At 37.8% G+C, this 15,516-nt stretch overlaps 1 protein-coding gene across 4 annotated transcripts in view; it reads left to right on the top strand.

Moving 5' to 3' along the window:
- Nucleotides 1–15,516, top strand: part of LOC124552411 (coronin-2B-like) — a 112,401-nt gene that overhangs the window by 16,016 nt on the left and 80,869 nt on the right. The window contains exon 2 of one of the 4 annotated variants that reach the window (XM_047126679.1): nt 8,202–8,295. The exons of the other annotated variants lie outside the window; for them this stretch is intronic. Coding sequence (XP_046982635.1) covers nt 8,281–8,295 — 15 coding nt within the window. The 5' untranslated portion in view covers nt 8,202–8,280. The remainder of the gene's footprint in view (nt 1–8,201; nt 8,296–15,516) is intronic. 4 annotated transcript variants of the gene reach the window in all.

The following is a 15,516-nucleotide window of genomic DNA, read 5'->3' as shown; positions in this document are numbered from 1 at the left end:
TTCTTAAACTTATTAGCTCTTTTGTGATCCCGTGTTGTGTTTGTAAGTACTTTTCACTATTGCGTATATGTTCAATGTATTATGTTACCTATATTTGTAAGCCGGTTTTAGCTTCAATGTCGCAAAGTGATTCTATCGTTATCGTTGCATTTCTTTTCTCCTTAGAAATTACTGCAATATCATCAGCAAAAGGCACATTTCACCTCAAATCTTCCTCTTCCTTGTCCTATATGGATTCCTTCAATGGTTTTCTCTTGTAGTTCCTGCTCCATCTCTCTCGTGGCCTTGTCTGAGATTGAAGAGAATCGGTGAGAGCCCTGTGGAATGCGTGGTAATTGTCTGTTGGTTTTGTTGATACCTGCTTATCAATTGTTAGAAATACTGTCTGTCTGTCTACAGAATCTAAGGCTTTTTTGAAATCAGTGGATGTGGTGACTGTGTTAAGGTTCCCTATTGTTCGGATCCTGTCAACTGTTTTAAAGCTAAAAATTTGCACAGTCTGTTTTTATGAATCCTGTTTGGTACTCACCAGTTGTTCTGGTTGTTCTGGTTATTCTTCTATCTTATTCAGTAGAGCTTTGGATATAATTTTGAAGGTGACTGAAAGTAGAGATACACATTGATAATTTTTGTCATCTGTCCTGTCACAATTCTTGTGTAGCAGGTGGATTATATCTTGTTTCTAGTTGTCTGGTGTTCTACCTTTCTCCCAGCTATCTTTAATAACCTCTGAAATGGTTTCAGCTACCCACTTGGCACCAGTTTCCACATCTTTGCTGATGGGCTATCTTCACCTGTCACTCTGTTGTTTTTCATCTGGTGAATGTATTCAGTTTGTCGGTTCCAAAGGTGGATTTTCCTTTTGAGGCTTTCTGGAAATTAGCTGTCCGTTCCTTCAAGTTCGAAGATTTTGCTAGTATCTCACAGTGGTCTTTGTTGTCGGTAATCAGTTTTCCGATTGAATTTGTGCAGTGTAGGGCACCGGCTTGTACCCTGCTGTTTCTTTTTTTGGAAACTCTGTAGAAATCTCTAGTGTTGTTCCGTCTGAAATTTGTATCTGTTTCCTCTAATCATTTTCACCATACTTTCATTTCTCTGTTTGAATAATTTTTGATGTCTGATTTGTGATCGCAATGAAAGTGTTCCAGTCTTTCCTTTTTGCAGACGTTCCATTTTTTTCCAAGTTGTCAGTCTGTCCTGTATTCTTTTGTCATATATCTTATTCGATCACCTACGTTTCCTTTTTCTTCGTGGTTGTTCTGTCTTTCACTGTGTCTGTCGCTGCTTATCTGATTTCATCCCAATTTACTATCTTTTTTCTGTGAAGCTTTGTAACGAATTCATTCCTGCTGTCTGATGGAAATTTTGTATCAATCATATAGATTACTTTAATTTTTGGGTTTGGTTTTTTAGGTTGAAATTTGGCTTTGATTTCTATTAAAAATTGTGCGGCTCTACGGTTAGTCCTTTTCTGATCGGTACGTTTGTGATTTCTCTACGGTTTTGTTTGGTTATTGCCACATGATTCAGTTGATATAAACCTAAATGTGTATTAGGAGCAGACCAGGTCTTCTGTCTCCTTGGTAAATTTCTGAAAAATTTTGACCTTAGATTTAAGTTGAATTGCCTGTAGAAGTTGACGTACCTTTCTCCGTTCTTGTCGGCGTGTCTGTGCGCAGGAAAGTTTCCTGCCGTCAACTGGCATTTCTCGTCTCTGCCGATCCGTGCATTGAAGTCCTCCTACGACTAATTTTGTGTGGTGCTTTGGCATTTTTGATATCTCATTTTCTAGGTTTTCCCAGAATTGTTTGCCTTTTTCTGGATTTTTTTTTTTTTTTTTTCTGTTGTCATTGTTGGTAGGTGCTTCTGCAGTTGTGATGCTATAATCCTTGTTTGTTGATCGAAATGAGAGAAGTTAATATTCATTCCAATGGGGATGCAAAACTTGTTATGGATTCTGTTGGATTTCATTTGATGATGAAAGCCATTCCGAGCGCAGTACCTTTCCGTATATTCTTTATGGCTGGTTTCTCATTATAAACTTTGTAGCACTCCCATTCAAATATGTTCTCATCTCAGTATCTGGTTCCCTGAAGTGCTAATATCACTATGTTGCATCTGTTTGATACATCCATCAATTGTCTGTTTTCTAGTCTTTACTAAAGTGTTGATGTTCAATGTGCTTAGCAGATATTTTTTCATAGGCCATATGCAGAAGTTCTAAAAAGCTCCGACTCTTCCTTACATGATTTTCTAGGCTCTCCAGAATCCAATTGCTAGTTGCATCAATGTCTCCAGTGATGAAGGATTGTTTACCCGCTAGAGTACTTTTCCGTTCAGTGTTTCCCGTCACGTCTTGGCTGAATGTGGTATGTTACATATGTGATTAAGTCACCAGATGGGTCTTAACAGGCTGCTCAATGTGGGAACAGACACTACTGATTTTTACAGCAGCTGTCAACATACAGACAGGCGCTGAACGTGTTAACTGCTAGTTGCAAGTCAGACGTGACGTGAACTTCAGTTCTGCTTTTTGGGTTGCTGCTTTCACTAGGTCTACCATAGTGAAGTCCACACTCTCCGCCTTTAATACCATTGAGGTATCATTGTGAGGAGAAAGACGCATCGGTCTTTTTTGCTCTTGATATTAATATCTTCACCTGCTTCGGAAGCTGTTGATCTTCTTCACCTCATTTCCACACTGCTGACTATGTGGCTTCCCTTCTCCTCTTACCAAGCAGTTAGCTATTACAAATAGAAAGTGTCTTCCCTCCCCCACCACTGCTTCAGTCCTGCATACCTCAAATGTTGTTCTTTCTCTGTAATCACTCTTCCCCTCATTTGTTAATCTTGGTTTATAGAAGTGTTTGTGTCTTTGAATGTTTTGATTTTATGTGCTTTGGTTATTTTTTTAAAAAAAAATTTGAAATTTTGGTGTACCCTTATACCTACGTTGATCTTCACAAGCCGTTTAATGCTGTTCTTCCTGTTGAATAATGTTTCTATCGTACTTGAATTTCTGTTTTCTTGTGACCAAAGAATAAAATTCTACTTTCTTACTGTGTTCATTACTGGTTCCATTTTGTAGTATTATATTTCATAAGCAGCTAGTCTCGAGTGACTTTATTTTCTTAGTATTTTTGTTTATCCTCATTTCCATCTTGAGCATTCTGTCTATTTATACAGTTTTTTTTTTTTTTTTTTTTTTTTTGAGAGCACTTTAATGGTTATGTATTCTTAGTGATCTTTGTGTTTTTGTTAGTTTAATCTGTTGTGCCACATAAATTTCTTGTTGAGGTTATATTTATGATTTCTTCCAATTATTTAAAGTTTTCAGAGATTTGAATTTTCTGTTGTACTAGTATTATGTTATTTGAGTGGTGGGTGTCTTTTTTAAGGAATTCAAAGACCGATTTTCTGTGCTATTTCCTCTAGTGATTTAACCAATGCCATGTTTACTGAATGTTGTTGGACAAGATAGCAAGTCAGTCAGTGAACGCAAGGCAGTTTAAATTTAAAATGTTGTCTTTGGGTCTTCCAGTTTCAACATTCTTCAGCTTAATCTTTTACCATTTTCTCAGTATATATAGTTCAACACAGTTGAACAGCAGTTGTGACAGCCGATCTCCCTGTGTTTCAGTGAACTGCTCACGAAATTTTGTTCTAAGCGTGACTGATTTGTGTTAAGGTGAGTTCTGTAAAGTTGACTATTTTTGAGTGCAGTCTGAAGTTTCTTGAGATTTCATATATTGAAGGTCTATGGACACAGTTCCATCCTTTCTTAAAATCTACAAATGTTCTTGCAAGGGGATTGGTTTCCTTTAATGTGCCATGAGTAATTTTAAAATAACAATTTCCTATGCACAACTTTTCCGGGGTCTGTAGCTCTGTAGCCTCCCCATTACCCACCTGTTTCAAGCACAGTGCAACCTGTCAAGTTTGACTGATGAGGGTGTCAGTGATGCAGGTATTTGTCAGTATTGTGTTATCAGTACTACGACTATGACACCATAAAACCACTTGCTTCTCAGCTGTCAAAGTGTTAAGACATCCCTGTAGGAAAATATGGTTTTTCACTGGGGGATGTAAATATGGAATGCGCAATGCATAAAAAGAAATTGCCATTGCCCGTTTATTGGCTTTGTGGTACAGGCTAGTTTGCTGCCACAAACCTCATGTAAAGAAGTAGCACGGATGGTGTTGTCAGTAGTGGCTGCAGAATGGCAGCGTTGTGAACGTCAGTATACTAAGTTTCCTCGAGTGTCCCATTCCTGGATGGAGTCTGGAAAGAATGACTGCCAGTACACTTTGGTGTTTTAGCCTGCACTACAATCATCTACGGTCTTGTGCTCTAGTGTTTCATTGAGAATTTCTCCTCAGAGTGACTTGATCCACTACTTCCATTGGTAGCAAGCAATAAGGCACACCAGAAACAAAGTTAGGAAAATCTTAAAGTAATGTTCAGCAGAGTGAGAACTAATTGTAACTGTGTTTTAGCTTTATGGTCTCTGTGAAGCTATGTGTAGGAAGCTTATTAGCTTTTGTAGGTTCCAAACTGGAAGGTGCAAATTGAATTTTGTAGGTGTAGTTGCATTCTGATGAAATACTAGGCATTTGTCATGGTATATCTGTCGATTCTATATTACATGTTCCCACCTGACAGCCAGGCCAGAAATAGTTCACACTGCACTTTGTTTTCACACACACACACACACACACACATGCGCAGTGATTTTGCTAAATGGGACAATTTGCAGGAAACAATCCCTCAGAGGATAAGGCGCAAAAGCGTTCAAATGACCATAAATACACCTCAAGGAAGTTACACCTGCTTCAAGGTGGAGACAAAAAGCCTTCAGCAGTGTAGCTTTCAATGACTGAAAACATATGTAGTGCTCATCATGCAATCCCCAGTGTCAACAGAAAGTCTTGGTTTTTTTCCGTTACGAACAAAATTCTTTTTGTATATATGCAGACTGAAGTTGTGATTGAAAACTTGTACAAAGAATGGGATTCAAACCTGGGTGTGTCTCACTAGGGACATGCGCTAACTGCTTTGCCATCCTGGCACAGTGGCTTTGCACAACTATGTGGACTACCCTGGCGTGCCTCCCTCTTCATTCCAAATTCCCATTCGCATCTCAGCCCACTGAATTCGAACAGCATTGTAGAGGCTCTCGAACTGTATTGGAACAGTGCCTCAGCACTGGACGACTGAGGAGGGAGGTGTCCTTGGGTAGTCTGTGCAGTTGTGCAAACCACTGTGCCAAGGTGATACATTGGTTCGTGCATCTGCCTAGTGAGCAGGTGACCCAGGTACGAATCCCGGCCTTAGTACAATCTTTCGTTCATTGCTTCAGTCTGCATATATGCATAGAAGCTTGAAGTTTGGAAAGGTCTCTAGAACACAAAATTTAATCTGTTTAAAAAGATTTTTTTAAAATGGAGTTTACATACCCTTTGAATTGAGCAGTCTCAAATTAGTCTAGTGTGATATTCACTTCAAAGAATGATATGCATTAACATTGAAAGTAAAACCTTTGTTTGCCACAGCTTCATTTCCTGATGTGCGCTGTCTCGTATATCGTCCAGACCCATGCTGTATGCTACTGCTGTGCATTAGTGCTGCTCAATTGCTGCTGGAGTACTGTCCCTATTAATAACACGTCACTGAACTAGACTAAATTGGGCCTGCTCTACTAAAGGGGCATGTAAAATTCTGCTTTTTTAAAAGTGGAAACTGACAATTTCTGTTGAGAGTGAGAGTCGCAGGGAACATATGATGAAAAATATTTGTTTGGGCCGACTCATTCTACACATTACAAAAGTGAAACAGAAAAATCTTGTGAAAAACCAGGAAAAAATCTGCCTGGCGACTCTTAAAAAGGGACACTCTGTATAATGGGAAATCCGGGATGGTTAAACAAAAAAAAAAAAAAAAAAACGCGTGCGTGCGTGCGTGCGCGCGCGCCCACACACACACACACACACACACACACACACACATACACATATAGCTGTTAAGTTGGTGCAACTCTTCCTTATTTCAAATATCATTACTCATTGTACTTCAATGAAGATTCCTTTCATGAAGGAATCTATGGAACATGATGCATCAGTCAACTATGGAACACATTAAGCCTAAAACTATTCTCGCCACCTCTTTTGTCCAGCCCATAATATTTCTGCCTTTCTGAGTGGACTTCTTATTGCCACCACGTATTGTTCTCTGTTTGTATTGATGCATTGTGATTTCACTAATGGTTTTTCTGTTATCAGATTATCATGTACCATCAACATTTATAAACTGTTGTTTTCTTAATCCGCTATGAACTGTATTGTTAATGTTATGTGGCTGAGATTCTGATTGGCAGATTTTTAAAGAATTCCCATTTTGTGCCATAAACTCATTGTGCACAATTTTTATGTAAAACATGGAAATACATTAGCATTTATTGAAGAAATTAGGTTTTGCATCATGCTGTGAAATATCTTGTGGTGGTACAGTTCTTGTCCAAACAAGGTAGCCGTATTGGAATGTTCATGTATGGAGATACTGTTAAACAGGAGAGACTTAAGCCTCCATGCACTCATCCGGAACTGATAGTGTCTCAGTGTAATGTAAACTATTGACTGCATCAGAGTAGCAGGTGCTCGATCTTATCAGTGACGCACAATGGGAGGGTGGTGTGGGCAATACTCACATAGCAGCCTTATCTCCAGAGAAGAGACTGATAAATGCTTGACTGGCTTGTTGTGTGTTCTTCCTCTACAGCTGGTGTTCACTTTGCCACTACAGTGGTGGGAGTTGTGGAGGGGGAAACAAAACTTTGGTGTAATTGAGGCACAGCTAGAGTAAACTCGCATCGTAGATGCTGCTGTTCTTATGTACATAGGTGGAAACTGCATTGGTATGCTATTTCAGTAGATGTTGTTTTGTTGTTTATATTGATGCTGGTTGTGATCAAAACAAAGGAGTTACTGCTGCAAAAGAATGCAGGGTTGTTTGATGGGGGTGGTATGTTTGTGATTATTTTGTGAGTAACGACACTAGAAAGAATAACTTGCTTACTTTCTAATATTCAACTGCTAGTCAATCGAGATTGTTTTGATTATCATATATAAGATGTATTTAGAGCTCTAGGAGCTCAATCTTTAGGGGCCTGCATGCAGTTGGACAACTTCAGTAGGTTTTACTAAACAGTTTCTGTGGTGTCCTTAGGTTTCAGTGAACAGTTTCTGTAGAAACAGCTCCATAATCAGCAGGGCTTGGCATGACACTCACACTTGATGGTGTGTAACTGCAATAACTGATTCTGGCCGTCTTGTTTCTGTTTTAGAACATTTCTCAGATGCTTCCGTGAAATGTTTCAACACCAATGTTAACAACTGCTGTGTTACTGTATATGTATTTTCAAGAGAATTCCAATGCCATTAACATTCCACTCTATTACAAAAGCTCAGTTGATCAAAGAATTAAGTGTAACAAAAATGGCATATTGTCATTTGCTGAAAATTTTCAATATTGTGAGGTGTTCAAAAAGTAAAAAAGGTTTTAGTCTTGCGCAACTGACACTGGATATGTCTCTTTATATTGGATTTGTTCTTCTGTAATGATTTCACAAATTCTGATCACGTGAATTAAATTGTGCAGATCTTCTATTAGTGCATTAAGGAAAAAGCTGGGTAAAGAAAAGCTGTAATCTTTTCATCTGACTGCGTACTTAATTTTATTATGAGCAGCACCAGTAAAGTTTGTTTTGATATGCTTCCTTACATTTTACATGCTTTGAATCATTATATTTTTGTTTGTGTGTATAAGAGTTTGTTACAGATGAAATATTACTGTATTACATTTTGTCAAAGAAGTCACTGACAAAGGTGGGAATATGGTACTGATGCAGCATTTATAATTCTCTCTTCCAATAGCTTGTATTTACCCTCTTAATTATTTGGAACTTGGTACGCTGCCCACAGTATTTGGACTTTTTAGAAGTAGCATTGAGGTACTTGTTCCTGAAAGAAACTTGTTTGAAATGCATTGTGGAACATGTAAAGAATGCTTTATTTTTCATCCCTGTAGTTTTGTTGGATTTGGTAATTTGAAATTTTGTTTTGAATTAGTGCTTATCTGTTTCTGTTCTGTATATTGTTTTGTTTGTTTTTTAGTTATGTCTGTTGTTTCCCTGTCTTGATTTCAGTTGTGAGTACTTTGCTTGCTCCCCCCAGTAGTATGTTGTTCTAACGCACTTGGCAGTCTAGCAAGAGTGTGTGGATACAATGACAAACACTCAGGTAAGTGCTGTATTATTTCTTCTCTTCTCCAGTGGCAAACTTTGAGCCACTTATTTCATTACTGTATATTAATATCAACTTAAACACAAGATGGCGTGGGTGTGGGAAATTTTCTGTTACTTTAAACTATACATGTATATACATATGGTTATCAAAATAATGGAAATATTCTAGGTTCTTCTTGCACAGCTTGACATGTTAACAACTGCACTCACTAATTAGTTAGCAGCTTACTTGGTTGTCAGGAAGCCCTTCACACAGTGTAATTACCGCTGTTTGAAATGGATGAGTCCATTTTTAGGATTCTGTACCTCAAATGATAAAAATAGAATTTTATAGGATCACTTTATTATCCATCTGTCTGTCCAATTGTTAAAACCTCTTTTTCTCAGAAGCATGTTGATGTATCAAATTGAAAATTGACGCATACTAAGAACTATGGTCCTTCGGCAGTGTAATAAATTTAAGCTTCTAAGTCAGTGCATTCAAAAGGTACTGCCACTGATGTCACACATTTTGATACTCGCAAATCCACTCATCAAAACTTATTGCGTACTTCTGTTTGATGTAGTATCAAGCAGATTGGAAGAAGCAAGTTTTCACAGTATAAGTAAAGGAGAAAAATCAGAAAATTGTTAATTTGTAATTATATTACATGAAAAAAAAATTATTTGTTATCAGACTCCTAAAGTAAATCCAAAACAGTTCATGAAAGCCTTGGGTTTCGTGGAACAAACATCTTGCCAGTATCAAATGTTAATAAAAGGCAAAAATCATAAAGATTCTAGATTCCAGGGGTGGATGAACTGCCTATATAATTAATTAAATTTTTATGGGACCGTCAGAGCACAAGTCCTATTCACTCCTGGCTAATTTGTTTCTTTACAGCCCAGGAAGAGTTATAGGTCTTTTGCTGTTCATATCTGATATAAAAGATTTACGAGACAATCTGAGCATCCCTCTTGGATTTTTTACAGATAATGCTGCCTCTTTGCAGTCTCGTAAAGTTGTCATAAAATCAAAGTGAATTGCAAAATGATTTAGACACGACATCTGCATGGCGCTAAAAGCGGCATTTGACCGTAACCCTTCCAGTACCAAGTATTTTTTGTTACACTGAGTACCATTGGGGTCTTTAGTGACCCCAAAGGAATTTATTTTTTATTAAGGATAGTTTTAATAATGGTAGAATAAAATCACATTCCTTATTTCTTCCACAATCTAAAACATGATTTCAGTGACATTACATTAAATTAAAATGCATATTTTTTTTTTTAAATTATTTACTTCTGTAAAATTTACAAACGATTCTCATGAAACTACAAACATTTTTGATTAAGTTCCAAATTGACATTTATGATGCATTACACTTACAGCAATAAATTGCAGAGTGGTTTTTACACACAAAACATCCACATTTTGAACATTTATCAGTGAATTTTCTATCCTCAGACCTTTTACAGAATGGACACCTTCCTCTCTCTCTCTCTCTCTCTTTCTTTTTTTTTTTTTTTTTTTTTTTTTTTTTTTTTTTTTTTTTTTTTTTTGATGGGAGTATTGGGGAAATAATTTCTTCCAACGAGCTGCTTTCCTAATTCTATGAGAAATGCCCGTCTCTTGTAGTTGGTCCTTTCTGCCCAGTCTTGTGTAAGATGTAGCCATATGATAAACGCGTTCAGTGCACTGATATCAATCATGTTGTAAAATAACTCCATTGGCCACCTTCTGCTCACCCTCTTTGTAGTGTACATTCTAACAGGCCTGTCCATGGTATCTACTCCTGATTTTGTTTTATTATAAACCAGAATCATTACTGGCTTGCATTCTTCACAGTCTTCCACTTCTTCCTTGAATGCACTGTACTGAGCAAAGTTACAACTTTTCCCTTTTTCGGATAATATGAAACAATTGAAGCATGCTCTTGGAATCCAAAAATAGATGAATATTTGACTCGACCTTTGATCTGAGTGAATGCTTGTGGTATTTCTCCTTTATTTTTTCTAATTGTTCCTAAGAGTGTGAGACTGATTTTCAGAAGTTCTCTCGCCAAACTAAGGCTAGTGAAAAAATTGTCAGTTGTTACATTTCTGCCACTGTTTTCCAAGCCTTTCACCATATCTAAAGCAACTCTCTTGCCTTGACCAACTTCACGAGATTTGTTTTCTTGTCAACCAGTGTATACTTGGAGATTGAGAACGTAAGACGTTGCACTATCACATACAGACCATAATTTCAACCCATATTTTCCTGGTTTTGAAGGAATATATTGCCGAAATGGACATCTACCATGAAATGCCACAAGTTGTTCATCAATTGTTACATTACTGAGAACCATATGCTTCTTGAAATGTGTGTATCCACATTTCAAATATTTCTCTAATGGGAGCCAGCTTGTCAGGAGTTGTAACGTCTCACATCTGCGTCATCAAATCGGATTCACCTTGAAATTTGCGTAAATCGATTTCTAGCCATTGCTTCACTAAAAAAGGGTCTACCATCCTCTTTGTTCCACAGATGTGTAACTGCTTCATTATGGGCCTTGTAGGATCAAGACACCGATAAAGCACTTCAGTTCAATGGCATCCACTGGTTTCCATTTACTACCGTAAACAAGACTACCATCTTTGTTAGTCCACTTTAGAATTACATCAACAATGTTTCTTCTAAGAAACAACTGAAAAGCTGATTCTATGGGGTCTACATTTTTCACTGCGAATTTTGTTGGACCTGGCTTTACTCGCATTATGTTCCATCTCTCTTCTCTTCCACAAGCTCTTCTCAACTCGTGTTTGTGCCACAATTCTTCTTTGTTTTTAGACCTACACAAAATAAAAAATACAAAGGGTATATCTTGGCGCTAGACCATAACGCACATTTACAAAAATACAACATGTACATACATGTAACAGTCAGACATATGTGTTACTTCCTGTTCAGGCTGGACATCTGCGCTGTCCAAATCTTCTTTTGAACTTCGATCAGATTGAGGAATATTCTCTTCTAAGACGTCAATTTCTTCATCGCTGCGTCAGACATCAGAAACTATATCGCTGATATCACTATTTTATTCTCCAGATAGAGGATTATCCTGCAGTAATATTTCAAGTACTTCGTCTTCGGAAAGGTGACGAGACATTTTACACTAAATGCAACACACACAATAGTAGTCTCCCCTTGTATGGAACGAACAACTGTCGGCTTATAAAGTGTTGGCAACAATCACATGTTACAACAATATTTACGAGAATAAAGCAAAGGAAATACAGCAGCAGTTATGGATTGAATGCAGCATTATTGGGTAATAATACCGCAAGAGAAAAATGGGGTCGCATTTAACCCCAATGCTATTCAGTGGTTCTCTCTTGATTTTATGCAAAACTAAATATTTTCAAAAAGTTATATTAATATATTATGAACCCATTACTTAACTCGGGAAAAGTCCGAATTTTTCATAATTTTTAGGAATAGGAAGTAAGGTATATTTTACAGATAATTACAGCCTGGGGTCATTATAGACCCCACGGTATTAGAAGGGTTAAACAATAAAAAATGTTATGTCCTCCACATGAAAACAAAAAAATTAAGTTTTGGTTTCACAATAAATAACACAAATTTGTTGTAGATTCAACTAAATACCTTGGGAGTACAGTACCAGACCATTGAAATTAAAACCATCCCATAGAAAATGTTGTAGGAAAGTTAAATAAAGCAGGTGTTTTATTGGCAGAATACTAAGAAGATTCAGTAGGTTACTAAGAGAATTCTGAAACTAACTGATACGTTATCTTCTGGATTATAAGCGTGTACGAGGGTTGCCCAGTAAATAATGCCCCATATTTTTTTTCTCCAGAAGTATTTATTCCACAACAATCAAATTTACATATGTGAAAGACTGATGTTTTGTCTACTTGCTTTATTTTTCCACATAATCTCCTTCAAGTTCGACGGCCTTTTTCCAGCGAGACACAAGAGCGTGTATTCCCTGCCGGTAAAAATCTGTACTCTGCCTACGGAGCCAGGTTGTCACTTCGTGAATCATTCTTCGTCATCGGCAAAACGTCTTCCACGAATGAAATTCTTCATTGGCCCAAACAAGTGAAAGTCTGAAGGAGCCAAATCGGGGCTGTAGGGTGGATGGGGTAACACTATCCAACCCACTTTCGCGATGTGTTCACAAGTCCTCAAACTTGTGTGAGGACGAGCGTTATCATGCTGAATCAAAACATCCTGTGGGTTAACATGACGCCCAAGGCGCCGGAAGCGCTGCTTAAGTTTGTCTAATGTTTTGACATAAGCCTCTGTCGAGTCGTAATGCGTCGATCCCGTCGAATGAGAACATCAGCCCGCTGCAACATGTCAGGCGTGACAGCCGTGGGAGGCCTTCCCGACCGCGGCAAATCTCGGAGCTCCGCAGCACCGCCCTCTGATGCTTTCACCCTCTGTGACCAGCGACCAACAGTACTCCTATCGACTGCAGATGTTCCGTAGACTTTGCACAAGCGTTTATGAATATTGTCCACGGTTTCTTCCTCTGCTACGAGAAATTCAATCACTGCACGTTGTTTATAACGGATGTCACCTGCAGACGCCATTTTAGAACATTCCTACACCACCGCTCTCTGTCGGAGGAAATTGAAACTTTGCGTACACACGCGGAAAACTTCAAATAACTCGCACCTAAAGTGTCACATTTCTAATATTTTTTATTTCGGAGAAAAAAAATATGGGGCATTATTTACTGGGCAACCCTCGTAGTATGAGATCCTTACCAGATAGGATTGATGGAAGACATTGAAAAGGGGAGCAGCCCATTCCCATTTTGTGTTATAGCAAAATAGGGAAGTGAGTGTCATGAATATAGTAAGGGAGTGGGGTTAGCAGTCATTAAAACACGCATTTTTTGTTGCCTCAATATCTTTTTACACTATCTTAATCACCAACTTTCTTCTCTAAATGCCAAAATGCTTTGTTAATGCTTGCCTACCGAGAGAGAAGCGACCTTTGTAATTGGAGAATGCAGAGCCCTCAGAAAGATTCGTGAGTTTAAAGGCCGAGATATAGTCTGGATGTGAACCAATGAACCCCATGCAAAGCACTTGAGTGTGAATTGCAGAATAATTGTGTAGATGTAGATTACAGTGAAGGGTGTTTGTTATTTTATTACGAGGTTGGCAGTGTAACAGACTGGAAGGGATGTTTTTAAGTCCATTGGTACATAAAAAGAAACAAATTCTAAGACTGACCCTTTATCTTTTAGCGGAATACATACTTGTGCAGAGTCATTGTGCCTCCAGTGCTATTGACACATACATATTGAGCCAAGAGGAGAGGTACATGCTTTGAGGACGGACAGTATTGGTGATTCTGAAGGGAAGAAGAAGAAGAAATTAACATTTGACATTTTCTTAACCATATTCAGCATACAGCTCTTTGAAAATCACGGGCATCAGTCACATGTCCTTCACCGACACTCACTTGCGAATAAAAAAGTGACATTGGGCTTTGTAGTGTTGTCTTTACTGACCATAGGTTATTTTTCTGAAACCACACATTTTTCCCCACGTACACATTCACTTGGTGTGCCCACAGTGTCCAGCAGTAGGGTTCCAGTACATCTTCACAGCAGTTGATTTGTACAACAGTTTGGCTGGTGCTACTCCGGTTATTTACATTTCAGCGGAAACAACAAAGCTATTGCTTACTACATAGGACTTCTACTTCATATTTTATGTGTTTGTGTGTAAGTAAAGGACCATGCAAATGGTCTCAGATCAGCAGCACAGTAGCTCTCTACAAGTGCTGCAAAATGCATTGCAGATGATGGTTAACTTTTTGAATGTCTTTTGTGAAGAAATGTGCAGATTAAACAAAACTTTAGATCACAATGTTTTTTACCATCACTTGCATCTGTCCTGTTCCCTATTGTTTCCATCAGTCTCCTTGGAAACTGTTAAGAACATGACATGTTCATATTATAATTTTTTGCCCAGAATCGCTAATACTATTATCCCTCAAACCATGTACATTTCCTCCTGGCTTTGTGAATTGTGAATTGTGTTTTATTCATCTCATGATGCACATTTACAATCTGTTTGGTTTGCGTACAGGAGACATGTCAGAAATTTATAAGACAGTTCCAGTGATTTTTACATTAATAAATAATGGCACTGTAATAAATAATAACACAATAAGGATATTTCTTGAAATGTGTAACACATTGTCTCCAGCTCAAATTTCCAGTTTGCCCTGCACGAATTCATCGACTGAGTAATAACACTTCAGTGTCGGTACGTCACATAGCTTTGTTTTAAGTTAACCTAAATTCATCTGCATCAACTTGTTCCCTTTTAATTTATTACAAATTTTCATTCCCATGTATTAAGGTCCCTGGGCATACAGTCTGAGGCAGCGGCTGGGGAGCATAAATTTTTCTTTGTTTCTAGTTATCATGTGAATGGACAAAATGATTTCCCTTGAATAATTCATGTCTGGTGTACAAAAATATAATAATCTCATGTATGTATAAGGATGGCAGAGTTAATATTTTAAGTTTCCTAAATAATAGTTGACATGGTTCTTTGTGATTTGCAGTGCACATATTTCAAATGATTTTTTCTGCAGTTTTAGTATCCGCACTGTGTTTGTCAAGGTACACCAAGAAACAATACCATACCTAATAATGGATTCGAAGTAGCTTGTATATGCGACTTTTCGTGTGTCCATGTCAGTTGCAGTTGATAATATTTAGTTTGCAGATGCAAAGCTGCTCAGTTTGTTCGCCAGGTATTCAATTTGTGCCTGCCAGCTCAAATTTTTATTTACATTTAAACCTAAGAATTTGACTTGGCCAGCTTCTTCTATACCTTGATTGTTGTGTACTATCTTAATCTGCTCACATTTTGACTGTTTGGGTTTGAACTGCATCACATGAGACTTACATATGTTTAGATTCAATCACCCCATATGTGCGACAGGAGCTGAGCGTACCAAGAGTGCTAACATTGGATATATAAGTTTCAAGGTTTTCTTAGTAAATGCACACTGTGTTTGGAGAGTTGATACGCAAGTCCATCTTTCTCTCTCTTTCTTTGCATGAAAGAACAACAAATGCAAAAAGTACAGTTCACATGAATAGGAAAGGTACACCAAAACTTGAAGCCAAACTACAAAGAGATGAGATAGAATTTAGGTCAACAGACACTATGATGACTTTGAAATGGG

The sequence above is a fragment of the Schistocerca americana genome, chromosome 10 (assembly GCF_021461395.2).
Source record: "Schistocerca americana isolate TAMUIC-IGC-003095 chromosome 10, iqSchAmer2.1, whole genome shotgun sequence".
In the NCBI taxonomy this organism is placed as follows: Eukaryota; Metazoa; Arthropoda; class Insecta; order Orthoptera; family Acrididae; genus Schistocerca; species Schistocerca americana.
This window is presented reverse-complemented; position numbering and strand designations above follow the sequence as displayed.